The 15,456-nt window shown below is 41.5% G+C and overlaps 1 protein-coding gene across 4 annotated transcripts in view; it reads right to left on the bottom strand.

The window, feature by feature from the left end:
- Positions 1-757: 757 nt before the first annotated feature.
- ARHGAP6 (Rho GTPase activating protein 6) overlaps positions 758-15,456 on the bottom strand; it is a 461,625-nt gene continuing 446,926 nt past the window's right edge. For all 4 annotated transcript variants that reach the window (XM_042840151.2, XM_065580668.1, XM_042840152.2 and 1 more), the window contains 3 exons: positions 4,998-5,260; positions 3,587-3,667; positions 758-2,854 (listed from right to left, as the gene is read on the bottom strand). In XM_042840151.2, coding sequence (XP_042696085.1) covers positions 2,127-2,854; positions 3,587-3,667; positions 4,998-5,260 — 1,072 coding nt within the window. In that variant the 3' untranslated portion in view covers positions 758-2,126. The remainder of the gene's footprint in view (positions 2,855-3,586; positions 3,668-4,997; positions 5,261-15,456) is intronic.

The following is a 15,456-nucleotide window of genomic DNA, read 5'->3' as shown; positions in this document are numbered from 1 at the left end:
CAATGAAGACAATGGATGTTTTCCCATTGACTTGACTGGGACCAGGAGTGAACCCTCCCTTTATATTAATGGCCCAAAGCTTTCAAACTTGGGTGCCTAAAGTTAGTACTTAAAAACCATAGTTAGACCTCATCAACATTAGAAAAGTTGCACTGCTTTAATTAAATATTTTTAAATTGATCTTGTTATAATCTTATAAACCTCATATATAGATGTACTTGAACCAGCTTAAACCTTGCATAAATCTGTTTAGTTACACTGAGTTAAGCCAGAGTTACATGTCCGACTTAGAAGCCTAAAGGTATATCTACACAACAAAGAAAAACCCATGGCTGGTCCATGCTGGCCAACTTGGGCTTGCAGAGCTTGGGCTGCAGGGCTGTTTCATAGCTGTATAGACGTCCGGACTTGGAAGCCCAAACCCTAGGATGTTCTCACTTCACAGGATCCTAGAGCTCAGGCTCCAGCCTGAGTCCAGAAGTCGACACAGCAATGAAACAGTCCCACAGCCCAGGCCCTGTGAGCCTGAGTCCACCAGCATGGGCCAGCCAAAGTGTCTACTGGCTGTGTAGGCACACCCATAGGCATGTAGGAGCCAAGTCCCATTGATTTTCAGTGAGATTAAGTCACTTTTGAAAATGCCCCTAAGTAACTTAGGTGCTTTTGAAATTTTTACCCAATAATAATAATAAAAATCACTGACATTTGTGGGGTTTTATTACAACCATTATTACAAAAACAGCCAGAAATACTGCAATGCTTTTGCTTAGCTTTTTATTCCATCATTATGGCACAAGATAGAACTTCAAGACAACATCATTGAATAAGTTTTCAGCTTCATTAAAATTAAGACTAGCATGTTTTATAAAAATCTTTTTATATGATACATTTTCCCTTATGTGAAAAAAAAATCCTCTTAAAATACTGAAGTACATTGCCACCTGCTGGTCATAAACCTTTTTGCAGTTTAATAACACCAGGACTTGTGTAACAGCAACATTTAACAATGTAACATATATTGAAGGGGGGAAAAAACCATTTCCCCAAATGTTGGCACAATATTTATACAAAAAGCTGTGAACTTCTCCAAATGTCATATTCATTTCTAAAACACTGCATGTGACTCCTTTATGAAAATACATGTAAATGCTCATTTCGATTGCTTTGATTTTTGTTGTTTAAAAGGAAAAGCCATATTTCTTTCTATTACATGCCTTATTTAGTTTTATTTTTTAAAATTTGGATTCCAGTTCATTGTTTTAAAACAATATATAAAATCATACACCTATAAATATATATTATCTATTATATACTGTATATATAAGATTGTAGTTGATCTAGAATGGGAGGGTAAATTTTTGCACTAAATCTGTTAGTTTGATTTAGGCACAACTTTACTCTTGATTGATTAGCTGAACTGTTTCCTAACAGAATCTAAAAAAAAAAAAAATTCTTTTATAACATTGTATCAAATTTTAATTTTGTTCACAAACTTATATTTATAAGAAAAAATATTTGGTAAATAATTTTCCCCCTAGCTTACTACTACCCTTATAAAATATATGGCTTTTCATGTTTCATTCTATTTTAGTGTTTTTTATAGGCAGTGAACAGAAAGACATTTCCCCCCGTTAACAAATTGTTTAAAAGCACAGAAACCAGCTTGTGCACTTTCTATAGAATTCCAACGCATATTATGGTAACATAAGTAAGTGCAGTGATTTTTTTTTTAAAAAGGCAGTCCTGATTGATTGTCATTTGTATACGAACACATAATATATGATTATCATACATAACCCAGACTATACAATCATCAAAACTGCAGACATATAAATACACCTTAGCAACACCAAAGCAATAGTTTTATCTTACACACAGTTTATGCATACAAAGTTGTTAGACTGAAATGTTCATCTCATTTTTCTCTCTTAAAAGCTTGCTATGAAACAGGAACATACTGTATTTGTAAATGGACTGCTTGACAGTGCTATTAAAGATTTAAAGTGAACAAAGTTTTTAAAAAATGAAATTTACTTGGTATAAAACAAAAAGTTTTCTAATGTCACTATTCTTTCCCTATTCAAGAGAAGCGTAGGCTTGGAGGGCAGTTCTCTGTAAGAGTCTGATCATACAAGGGTTTCAGGGAGGGCATCTGGGTTATCAGCTGATAAAAGCTCCCAAATTTGCCACCGCTCTTTTTGCCAATCATGCCAATCTGGCTCTGATACATTTTTATTGTTCTGATTATTGGCTGGAGTAGAATAGGTGTTACCCACTTTGTTCTGTGAGGCCTGCCTCTGCTGACTGGAGGTGGATTGGTCAGTTGATTCAGCTGCTGGTCCTCCTGCTGCTATGGTCCCCGAACTTTTTTCTGGTCTTTGAAGTCTCCACAATGAGTGCACTGTTGAAGAGACAGTTGGTCGCTGGGACAATGCAGAAGTTTGTTTTTTTGGACCAGGATAAGGGGGTGGTGGCCTCTCCTTTCTACTTATATCTTCTTGTCTCAGGTACGAAGGTTTAGCTGTTCTTGGCAAACAACCCACATTTGAGTCATGCTCTGTAAGGTCCTCTGCGCTACTTAAAGTCAAATGCCGCTCAGACCTTGAATTGGACTGGTCTGAATTCCTCCTGCCACCTTCAATTTGCGAAGTACTGCAAACACGAGACACTGGGGGATGCGGCCTACATTCAGGAATGGCAGCAGTAGTCTGACTCCTTGGGATTATTTGCTTTCCATTGTCCAATTCTGTGGCACTACCCTGCCACCGAGGCCAATTCAATGATAGGTTCCCTTGGGAAAGAGAGCACCGTCCAGGTCGCAGTGAACTGCTTTCATAAATGTTTCCATAGGACCCTGAGGACCAGAATAAGACAGAGAACATCAATATGACACTCTGACATTTTACAGGTTACCACTGACTTGTTGCATTATATTGGCAAGGTCGGTGTTGGGCCTTTATTACTGAACTGTACCTGTTATATAAAGCTGGTGACTTTAATACTTAGCACTGACATAATGCCATATAACTTCAAAGTGCTTTAAAAGCAATACTAATACAACATTCCTGTGAGGTAAGTAGGTGCAGATGGAAGAAAAACTGAGGACAGGGAGTTAAGTGATTTGCCCATGATATACAAGGTGTTAGTAGTGGAGTCAGGATTAGAATTCAGGTCCCCTACCTCCAAGGGCTGTTCTTAAACCCCTAGCATACACTGCCTTTCAAGTCTATTGTTCTGCTTTAAAGGAGATGAATTTCTATTACCTTATCTTGTGGCTCATTTTTAAATGCTGCCATATTTGGATAAGTGTTGTGCCTCTCTTTACCGGATATATTCATAAAATAGTAAAGTAAAAAAACAAAATGGGAAGCAGAGGAATTGTTTAAAAACCCCTAAAGATGTGTCTAGAATGAAGATTCACCATTTAAAAGCAAACAAATGAAGGCCGTTGATCTTATAAACATGCATGCACATGTTTAATTTTATGTACCATGAGTAGTCCTATTGGCTTCAGTTCATAGTGCATATGAACGTGCTTAAGCCTTTCTCAGACTGGGGCCTAAAAAGTATCAAAGAAATGTCATACCTGTCATTCCTGGATCTTTGGAGCCACGTTTCAGTGTTGAATGCCAGGTGCCCCAGATATTGAAATGATCCTCTGGAACATCTACAGAAGAAGTAAAGGAACATGAAATGATCCCTTATAAGCACTGAATAGAAACACATGAATGGAACAATAAATAAATTAAAGGTATAACTTTATCCAGCAGCACAAGATAAAAGAGCAAACATACTGATAAGCTGGATTTCCTGTACACCAGAGATGAAGAGCCAAATCTTGTTCTTAATCATTTAGGCTCAAATCTTGCAATGAGTTCATTATGGAGAAGACCCATGAGCTTGCATGGAGCTCACTGTAGGATTGGGGCCTTCCTTAAGTGTGTGACAAAGCCCTCTCAGCAGCCAGGAGTTGAGGACGCCTAAAGATGCAGATAGATGCCTAGTGGGATTTTTAAAAAGTGCCTAAATGAATTAGGGGCATCAAACTCCCATTGATTTCAATGGGAGCTGGGCACCTAACCTGTTTAGGTGCGTTTTGAAAATTCATCTGGCCACCTGTCCGCATTTTTAGGTGTCTATAGGCCTTTGAAAATAATTCCCCATGTCGCTATATTTCCTCAATTTACCCATTAAGTACTCAGCAATTTTGATGTGAAGAGTTTTCTGGAGTGCTGGCAGCATACCACTATTGGAGCATGAGCTGTAGTCCTTCACAGAAATAATCAATCGAATGGAATTTATAACTTGAAAGTATTTAATCGTTACAGCTCGGGGCACCATCTGGTTACAGAAACAAGCAGTAAGGCAAGGCCTGCACTGTAACCAAGTGTGGGGAACACCGCTGGGAAGATGGGAAGGACAATGGCAGTGCAAGGTTCCCCACGTTGTTCTGCTAGCATGGCAGGATTGAAGAGCGATGTGTGATGGGTTTTACTTTCCTAAATGGTGGCTTCAGCTTTCAAGAGTTTGGGAAATGCTACATCTAATGAGCACAAATGCAGCACAATGGTATGGGGGCAGCCAGCAGAGCTCACAACATGGGTTGAGGAGCAGAGCCTTATGGCCCAACTTGGAAGGGAAGATGCCAGCTGTTCATTATAAAAGTAATCTATTGCTCCATTATATTACTCTTGAAGCATAGCACTCTTTACCATTCTAGCTGCACAAGCGCCATGCTCTCACATATCTTAAAGGTCAACAAATAGTGAATCCTCCATTATGTGGTGGGGAGGGATCCACAGGATCCTATATGGATCCAATTTTTATCACTGCTCAAGTACAGCGAGGGAAATCACACTGCTGGATAAGTAGGTCTGAAGAGGAGGAAGCGATTCTGCCACAAGGGGGAGAAACAACATACAACATATCCTTATAAACAGCATGTGAAACAGACAGCATTCAGTGAGAAAAATAAACATGTGCAGGTCCTACTTTACCTTTCCCAGCCCATGATCCAGATGAATTCTCTCTTGATTTAGATTGCAAATGGCCAACCAACATGTACTGTTCAGGTACCTTGTACAGCTTATCTGAACTGAGTGCAACATCTTCTTGCATTGCCATCAGTGACCGTTCAGACAGTACCGGTGAGTTGTTGTCATAAGGGGAGACATCTCCGCTTGAGGCTTTGTTGGAATCCGTGGAAGAATGTCTCCCTCCCATAGAGTATGAACCTTCTGATCGCAGCATCTCAGGGCTTCTGACAGAATTTGATAAACAAACAGTTGTTAAGGTACAGTATTCTGAGTCCATTAGAGAAAGCTACATTTTGACAACATAAAGAAAGGACGTGGTCATAGCTGCTGAAATGAAAACACTTTTACAAGCAATATGGAGGAGACTTTTCCACAAATTTAGGGGATTAAAAGTGCCACAAAATGGCCAGCAGAGGCCAATAAACTTCAATGGATTTTGCAATTTAAAACAAAACCAAAAAACATACAGTTCACCACTGGAAAAGAAACACGCTGAATAGATTCCTTATGTTACCTTGACCATTTTGCCTGTAGTGACAGTGAATTTTGAGGGTGACTGATCTGTTTGATATTAGGCAATACGTCACAATCCCCCACCCCCTATCACTCTTGGAGAAACAAAGAGCTATGTCTTGGATGATCTCTCTCATGGTATGAAAAGGATTCCATTCTAAACAAATTAAGAGAAAAATAACCTACACAGAAACACATATGACAGCTAGCTCTTCTGATCATTTTTAAAGCTTCTTTCACCATTTTATCTTTATATCATAATGATACATCTTGTAATTTAATTTTGAGAAAAAGGTAAAAAAGCACAGCCCAGGCTCTCAGATAAACACCAATTTTACAAACATTTTGGGGACACTGGAACCCCAATTTTACAAACATTTTGGGGACACTGGAACCCCAATTTTCAGTGTTATGATTTATTATCTGTGCTGTAGTAGCATCTGTGGGTCCCAATCAATATCAGTTACCCAATGGACTAGGTACCACGCAAATATTTACCAAGTGGCAATCCTTACCTCAAAATGAATTTTGAATAAGAGACTTTGAGAGTAAATTAGAAAATCAGGGTTTCGATGTACACGAGGGTGACCAGATAGCAAGTGTGAAAAATCGGGTCAGGGGCTGAGGGGCAACAGGCGCCTACATAAGACAAAGCCCTGAATATCGGGACTGGACCTATAAAATCGGGACATCTGTTCATCCTAATGTACACAGGGGACAGCCACAGAAGCCTCATAGAAAACTCCAAGATGATCCTGTATACAATTTTGCCTACATACCCTATTTTTTGTAGTTCTCTTTCCTAATTTTTATTACCAGTTACATTTACCTGAAAACTAGATCTTTGTTCTTTAGAAGCTCATCTTGCTGTCTAGGGTTCTCGGCTTGGTGCTCCTGTCTGGATCCCTTGTTTTGGCCATATGACCTTCACTCCTGTCCCTGTTTTCTTATTTTTTGTCCTTCAAACTCAGTTGTGGTTGGGGTTTGTGGTTCCTCCTCCCCACCCCTGGGTTGACAGGGAAAGCCTTTAGTTTTGGGCAGGCTAGCCAGTACCTACAAAAAGTAGAAGCTCATCTGTCAGTGCTACTTATTTTCCACCAGAGATCAAAGTCTTTGTGACATCATATTCATCTTCCCTATAATTAAACATGATGCAACATCAGCTCAGTCTTCTGTGGTGCTGAGTTTGTTGAAAATGTTGAGCACCTAACAGGGTCAAGTCCAAAGAGAAGACCTTGGCTAAAACTGAATAGTAAGCATTAGGAGCACATTGTTTCCAATGAAACAACGATCCTCTTTCCAGACAAATGACAAAGGACAAACTGAAGAAGGAAAACAAAGAAAATACACAACAAGCTTTTAGAGTGGAAAGACTGCCAGACCATTTGAGACTGTGGATTAACCCACAAATGAACCTCTCCCAGGTTCTGGGTTTATTTCAGGGGACCTGATCTACCAAAGTGATACAGACTTAGTAAAATTTCAGGCTGGATTCTTTTCATGCAGCTTTACAAGCACTAAACTCTAAAACACAAAATAGATACACTAAACAGAGTAACTCTTATGTTTTATTCACACTCCCTGTCTTTCTCACTATGGAAGCATCCAGACAGTGCTGAGCTTAAATAAATTCAGCTGCATCTAGAAATACTTCCCTGAGTTGATTCCGAACTCTAACTGGGAATTAACTCATACCCAGCCATTTGGCTGCCATTTGGCTTGGTAGAGTTATCTTAGCACTACTTAGGCAGGGCTCACCAAAAGATCTGTAAACCTTGCCACCGATAGTTTCTAGGAAAACACTTGTTGCAGATGTACTAAGGAATTATGGGATCTGGAGTAAATGGAGCCTACAACATCAATGGATGCCAAATATTTTTCTTTTTTCTCTCTTTAAACTTTTCTTCCTTCCTTCCTCATGTCTACTTCTTTCTTTTTCAATTCTGAGAAACCTTTGGGGGTGGAGGTGAGAAATAGAATTAGAGAAGTAGTAGAGGATTAAGCATTGTCTAAATTTCAGAAGAAGAATCAAAAAAGCCTGAGGGAAATGGGGAAGAGCTTGGCTGTACTTCCTATCATTGACAGTCTTTTTCTTCCTGCTTCCAGATAGATAAGGGGTTCTCAAACTGGGGGTCGGAACCCCTCAGGGAGTCACAAAGTTCTTACATGGAGGGTCGCAAGCTGTCAGCCTCCACCCCAAACCCCTCTTTGCCTCCAGCATTTATAATGGGGTTAAATATATTTTAAAGCATTTTTAATTGATGCGGGGGGGGAGGGGTTGCACTCAGAGGCTTGCTATGTGAAAGGGGTCACCAGTAAAAAAGTTTGAGAATCACTGAGATAGATGGAAGTATAAAATGTATTGTAAGCGATCTAAGGCCCCGATTCCGAAATACTTATGCTTAACATGAAGCATGCGAGTATTATTCCTAAAGCCAGTGGGACTATGCACATATGTAAATGTTTGCTGGATCGGGGTCTAATTAAAGTAAGATATGGGAAAAGAGGGGTTATACATCCAGTTAGCTATGGCAAGGTAACACAAGAAACAGTGAGGGAGAAAAGAAAGCAAATGATGTGAGAACATAACTTTAATTATATGTAAGAGTCATATAATGTCTTACCTTGAATGATCTTTGTTATATTCTATCCCTTCTTGATAGAGTCCCTGATAAAGACTTACTTAAATGGAAACTGTCATGTTTGGAAAGGTCCATATTTTCACTTTTTAAAAAAATCCCTTCTATAGTATCCGTTATTTACATGTGCTACTACTTTCCAAATTAGTTCTTAAAGGATTATTTTTCAAAATTAATAGAAAATGATTGCAGGCAAGAACAACTCTACACTATACCAAGGTATGGACAAATAGAGAATGCAGAACACTTTGGGAAATTTAATTTTCAGCTTCCAGTGATTTATTTAAAACAGTTTAAAAATATGATTTGTAAAATACTATGCTATAAACAAATAGCAAACTACTGCATTTTCTTAAAAACAAAACTTCCAGATCTGTTTCACCTAAAATGATTCCATTAATAAGTGTATGTTTACTGCACTCCAGTATTTACTTTCACTTAGGTAGTTGTGGCACTCTCTATACTTAGATTGGGAAATGAGGAGGTTATTTACCTGTAACTGCAGGTTCTTTGAGATGTGTGGTCCCTATGTGTATTCCACTGAGGGTTTACACATGCACACCATGCATCTGGAACCGGAGATTTTCACACAAGTAGTGTCTGTTGGTCCGTGCATGCGTCCTTTTCTTGCCTCCTGGTTTTGTCTGATGTGATAAAGGGTGGGGCGGACTGACCCCACATCTCCAGTTCCTTCTCCACCGTGACTCAAAGAGATCCACAGCAGAGGGGAAGGGGGGCAGGAAGTGGAATACAGATAGGGACCACACATCGTGGCGGGTGGCCGGGGTCAAAGGCTGGGCTCTCATGGAATGGGCCCTCACCCGGGGACGGAGGCAGTCCCAACAACTGATAGAGTGTAATACACCCCAAAATTCACTTGGAGATTCTCTGTGTAGAGACTGTCTGCCACTTAATACTCTCAGCTATTGCAATAGACAATTTAGAAGATTTCCTGATCGGTCTTGTTCTCTGCAGGTAGAAGGCCAAGGCCCGACGGACGTCGAGGGAGTGAAGTCGTCATTCCTCTTCTGAGGTGTGAGTCTTCAGAAAGAAAGCAGGTAAGTGGATGGGTTGGTTCAGATGAAACTGGGATACAACCTTTGACAGAAACTGGGGATGCAGGCACAGGGAAACTTTATCCTTATGGAAAGTAATGAAAGGAGGGTCCGCCGGCATGGCACCAAGTTCACCTACTCATCTCGCCGAAATGATAGCCACAAGGATGGTGACTTTCGTGGAAAGGAGGGACATAGAACACAAAGCCAGTGGCTCAAAGGGTGGTTTCATTAGTATCAACAGAACTAGGTTAAGATCCCACTTGGGAGGTGATAGGTTGTATGGGTGGGAAGGTTCTGATGAGGCCTTTCCAAAACCAAGCAGTCAATAGGTGTGTAAATACAGAGTGTCCTCCCATGGTGGGGTGGAAGGTGCTAATAGATGCTAGGTGGACCTTGATAGACTTCAGGGTGAGACCCGATGCCTTTAAGGACAGGAGTTAATCCAAAAGAAGGGGAATCTCCACTTCTTCTGGGGAAAGGACTTTCTGTTGGGCCCAGAAGGCGAAGCAGTTCCACTTGGCATGGTAGGAACACCTAGTGGACTCTTTCCTGCTGCTTGAGAGGATGTCTTGCAATTCTGATGAAGTCTAGGGCGTGTCTGGGGTCCAAAGTTGATTTTTCAATGTTGATGCTGGACCCTGTATTGAAAGTGCTGACGGACTACCGTGAACCTCAGGAACTGTCTGTGGGCCAGATGGATGTCTATATGAAAATAAGTGTCCTGCATATCGAAAGCCGTAAACCACATGCTTTCTTCTAATGACGGGATGATGGCTGCTAAGGTGACTATACGAAACTTGGGTTTGCGGATGAAGCAATTGAGATGATGGAGATCCTGGATTGGTCTCCACTGCCCTTCTTTTTTGGGTATCAGGAAGTAAGTTGAATAGAACCTCCCCTTGATAGTCCGGAGGAACCCACGCTATTGCCCCTCTTTATAATATGGAGTCCACCTCCAGGGTGAGGATGCTGTTGTGAGAGTTGTCCTTGAGGAGGGATTGGGGAAGGGGTTGTGGATGAGGCAGCATAATGAACTCAATCGTATAGCCACAATGGATGACATTTAGCACCTGCTTGTCCATTGTTACTGCACTCCAAGCTGGTAAAAAGAGTGCTAGCCCATCCCCGAAGGAGGTGGGGTGGTGGTATGGCAGCAGGCAAGGTGGTTGACGGGTCTCTAGGGTTCCTCAGAAATATCTCTTCTATGGGGGTTGTATCCGGAAGGAGGAAGATTGCGAGGGTGGTCCTGGAGGACGAGATCTTTGAGTCTTCTGACTCTTCCTTGGTGATTTGTAAGGCCATTGATGGAAAAACTGGGAGGTACTGTAACGCTGTGCGGGATATCAGCAGTGGAACTTATATTTTGGTGCTGGTGCGCAAATACCCAAGGAATGGAGTGTAGCTCTCAAATCCTTGAGGCTGTGGAGGGAATTGTCCGTTTTCTGGTTGAAAAGATGGGATTCATCACAAGGGAAGTCTTCAATGGTATTTTGTGAGCCACCACTCCCTCCTCATGACAATGCCCATGGCCATTGAGCATGATGAGGTATCTGCCACATCTACCGCTGACTGAAGCGAGGTCCTCACTACCAGCTTCTCCTCCTCAATTATTGCCTAGAAACAGGCTCGGTTCTCTTGTGGGAGTTTCTCAGCAAAGTCCTCCAATTTGCTGTAGTTCAGGAAATCATATTTGACACGTAATGCCAGATAATTCGAAATCCTGAATTGAAGGCTGGCTGAAGAGAAGACTTTGTGGCCTAAAAGGTCCAGTTGCTTGCCCTTCCGGTCAGATGGGGCAGAGCATGGATGCTGTTGCCTAGCCCATTCTGTTGCTGCCTGGACCACAAATGAATTGGAGGGGGTGTGAGAACAGAAACTCAGACCCCTGGCCAGGTACACAGTATCTTTTTTTTGCCCCCTTTGGGGTAGGCATACATATCACCAGTGTATGCTAAGTCATGCAAGCTGGCTCAAAGATGGCATCGCTGATTGGTAGAACTACTCTGCCTGGCATCGATGAGTGAAGTATATCCAGCAGCTTATGCTGAGCTCCTCCAGGGGAGTGTGAATCTCTCCAGCCATTCTACACAGGAGATCCTGGAATTGGCAGCAGTCAGCAGGAGATGGTGGGGACTCGAAGCCACTGCCACGTCAAGTCAGGACAACAGGAATCTTTCCTGTTCCGGTGGTACTATTGGACTGCGTGGCTCAGCTTCCATTACAGGACCTGAACGTCTACTTGAAGGCACCCAAGACGGTAAAATAGGCAAAGCCTCCCTGATGGAACGGATGGGTTCCAAAGGAGAGTATTAGGGCCAGTATCCCCCATAGGGCCAGCATTACGGATCTGGAGGGTGCTGAGGAGGGTCCCATGGTGCAGGAAACTAGTGGCTCCATGGCGGCTGGAGTGAAGGATACTACCACAATGTAGAAGGCCTCTGTTGGTACTTGTAATGGTGGGAATGGTGGCGATAATCACTGACTCTCATCCGAGTCCACCGAAGCTGTAACTTCGAGACCAGTTCCATCAGCAGTACCATTGGAGCCAGTGGAAGCATGTACATTGCCAAAGCAGGGGGGTGAGGAGTGCCTCAGATGTAGCATGTCTTGTCCTGGAGATAATGTTTCCCTGGAAGTAGAGGCTCCAGAAGACATGGGGGACCTTGGCTCTCCCAGGGCAAATGCTTCCTGGGGCTCTGGTGCTTCCTGCCAACTTTCCCGGAGTCAAGGGCACTTTTTCAGTCCCTGGAACCGGAACAGGAGCAATGGTCTTCCCAGGAGCAGATGACTTTCTAGCTCTGACAGATGCCAATGTTGACTGTGTGTGCAGGTCTACACTCAGTGCCAGTGGATCTGTCAATTTATGTGGCTTCTTTTCGTGTTTGTGAGCTTTAGGGTGCACTCCGTCCCCATGACTGGAACTCGTGGAAGGACTCTCTCCTTTCGTAGGCTTAGGGGAAGATTTACTGCCATGCTACATGCATGCTTCCTTACCGCCTAACTAGGCCCCAGCATTGGGTCCATAGCGGTGGTACTGTTGGTGCGACCTTGTTTACCGTAGTTTAAGGCGCACTCCTGGCAGCCTCAAACTGATGTACGGTGGGTTACCCAGCCAGGGTCTGAATGAGATCTCCTGGTGACTTCCATTAGGTGCTTCCGGAGATGGAGAGCCCAGCCTTCTCGGGTATGGCTGGGGAAGGACTGGCAGATACTACACCAGGATGAAATGTGGGCTTCTCCCAAGCAGTAGAAGCAGGGTTGATGTTCATCTCTGACCGAGAAGGAACACGGGCAGGAGGCACAGATTTTAGAGCTTGGGGTTTTCGGCACAATCCAGTATCCACACATGGGTACAGAGGGTAAAAGGGGGGGTGTTCATAGGGAACAAAACTCCCCGAAAAGGAACCCCCATCCTAATCCTAAAATAGCAAACTACTAAAACCTACCATAAAACCAATAAAAACAGTAAAAACGTTAAAACTAACTGTACAATTGTATATTTTTAAAGTGCGTCACATGTAAGAGGACACTAATAGTTCCAACCTAGACCATACAGTGGTGAGAAGGAACTGGAGATGCGGTCGGTCCGCCCTGCCCTTTATCAGCTCGGACGAAACCATGAGGCAAGCCAAGAGCGCATGCGCGGACGAACAGACGCTAGTACTTTAAAAATCTCCGGCTCCAGATACATGGTGTACATGCGCAAACCCTCAGTGGCATACAATAGGGACCATCAGTCGAAGAAGAAACTATAAAATACTTTGATGAATTTAACTACTGTCTGTGGTAATTAGCAAAATTTTAATGGTCCCTGGTGTATTAGCTTCTCTCCAACATTGCAATCCTGGATATATTACAGTTCTTAAAGTTAAATTAATAGGAAAAACACATTGTCACATACGATAAGTAATTAAATGATTATATGCTTTCATGCCTGATGTTTCAAACAGATTTTTCTTTTCTTTGCTTCATTCTGAGAAAGCCTTTTAAAGAAAAACATGCAAAGTAAGTATGATATAGGTACACTATATAGAAAGAAAGGCAGATTATGGGGTATTAAAGAAATAGTAAGAAGAATCTGTATCATTAAAGGAGGATGGGTAATGGGAATCCCTGTAAAAATATCCTCTACAGGTTATGAATTAGGTGAAGGAAAGAATAAGAAAAATGAATCATAACAAACCATGCCATAAAGCACAAAGTAGAAGATGTGCTAAAACAATGACACTACTGGCATCAGATCCCAAGCTTTGAAAATTCACTAAGCTTATCTATTAGAGACTAGTTCAAAAATACCATTTCAGATTCCAGAGCAAACATGAAATGCCATTAAGGAGCCTTGTTCATTTCCTTGAGGGAACTGATGTCCTTCTAAATTGATGTAATGTCACCCAGATACTGCTAGGATGGCTGCATTATAACTACTACTACTACTACTAATAATAATAATAATGAATCTTCTACTCAGGATTCATTCCTATCTTCCCACTGGAATCAAGGGCCATAAAAACATAAAAATCTAGACAGCATGCTGGTCTGAGCAAGGAGTCTCTCTCTCTCTCAATATTTTAAGGCTTCCAAAAAAAGAATAATCATCATTCTCTCTTGCAAGAGGCAACTCTTATACAGTGCAATGGTGTAGCAGCATGAGAGACTGGAATGAACTCCCCCAAGAACTAAGAATCATCACAAACCTCACCATCTTCTGCTGCAAATGCAAGGCACAGTTCTTTGACCTTGTCTTTTCTAACATAAACACATAGCAACAGATATAAAGATACACACTACGAAAACAAGACACTCCACTGCACATGCCTCTTTCTTTGGGGAGAGGATGACAGAACAAACATCAGGCGACAGATGTGTAGTCACATGGCTTAATGCACTACTTCAAGGCACTCAGATATTACAGTGATGAGTGCAGTATGAAAACCTATATAGAATAAAATAGAGAATACAATCTCTAAGTATTATAGGGAAATCTATATTCCAATTCCAGTTGGAGAGGGATTGTACGATTTAACATGCAACCTTTCACCTCTATGTCACAGATTAGTATTGATTAAAAACTAGGGCTGTCAAGCGATTAAAAAAATTAATCGCGATTCATCGTACTGTTAAACAATAATAGAATACCATTTAAATATTTTTGGATGTTTTCTACATTTTCAAATATAGTGATTTCAAATACAATACAGAATACAAAATGTACAGTGCTCACTTTACATTTATTTTTATTACAAATATTTGCACTGTAAAAAACAAAAGAAATAATACTTTTCAGTTCACCTAATACAAGTACTGTAGTGCAATTTCTTTATCATGAAAGTTGAACTTACAAATGTAGAATTATGTACAAAAAAATAACTGCATTCAAAAATAAAACAAGGTAAAATTTTAGCACCTACAAGTCCACTCAATCCTATTTCTTGTTCAGCCAATCACTCAGACAAACAAGTTTGTTTACATTTGCAGGAGATAATGCTGCCCACTTCTTGTTCACAATGTCACCTGAAAGTGAGAACAGGTGTTCTCATGGCACGGTTGTAGCCAGCGTCGCAAGATATATATATATATGTCAGGTGCACTAAAGATTCATAAGTCACTTCATGCTTCAATCACCATTCCAGAGGACATGCATCCATGCTGATGGGTTCTGCTCGATAACAATCCAAAGCAGTGCAAACCGATGCCTGTTCATTTTCATCATCTGATGCCACCAGCAGAAGGATGATTTTCTATTTTGGTGGTTCGGGTTCTGTAGTTTCCACATCGGAGTGTTGCTCTTTTAAGACTTCTGAAAGCATGCTCCACACCTCATCCCTCTCAGATTTTGGAAGGCACTTCAGATTCTTAAAGCTTGGTTTGAGTGCTGTAGCTATCTTTAGAAATCTCACATTGGTACCTTCTTTGTGTTTTGTCAAATCTGCAGCGAAAGTGTTCTTAAAATGAACAACATGTGCTGAGTCATCATCCGAGACTACTATAACATGAAATATATGGCAGAATGTGGGTAAAATAGAGCCAGAGACATACAATTCTCCCCCAAGGAGTTCAGTCACAAATTTAATTAACATGTGGTAGATACACTAGAGGGTAGGGATCGGATACAGAGGGACCTAGACAAATTAGAGGATTGGGCCAAAAAAACCTGATGAGGTTCAACAAGGACAAGTGCAGAGTCCTGCACTTAGGACGGAAGAATCCCAT

The sequence above is a fragment of the Chrysemys picta genome, chromosome 1, assembly GCF_011386835.1.
Source record: "Chrysemys picta bellii isolate R12L10 chromosome 1, ASM1138683v2, whole genome shotgun sequence".
In the NCBI taxonomy this organism is placed as follows: Eukaryota; Metazoa; Chordata; order Testudines; family Emydidae; genus Chrysemys; species Chrysemys picta.
Note: the sequence above shows the minus strand (reverse complement) of the source record. Positions and strands in the feature narration are given on the sequence as shown.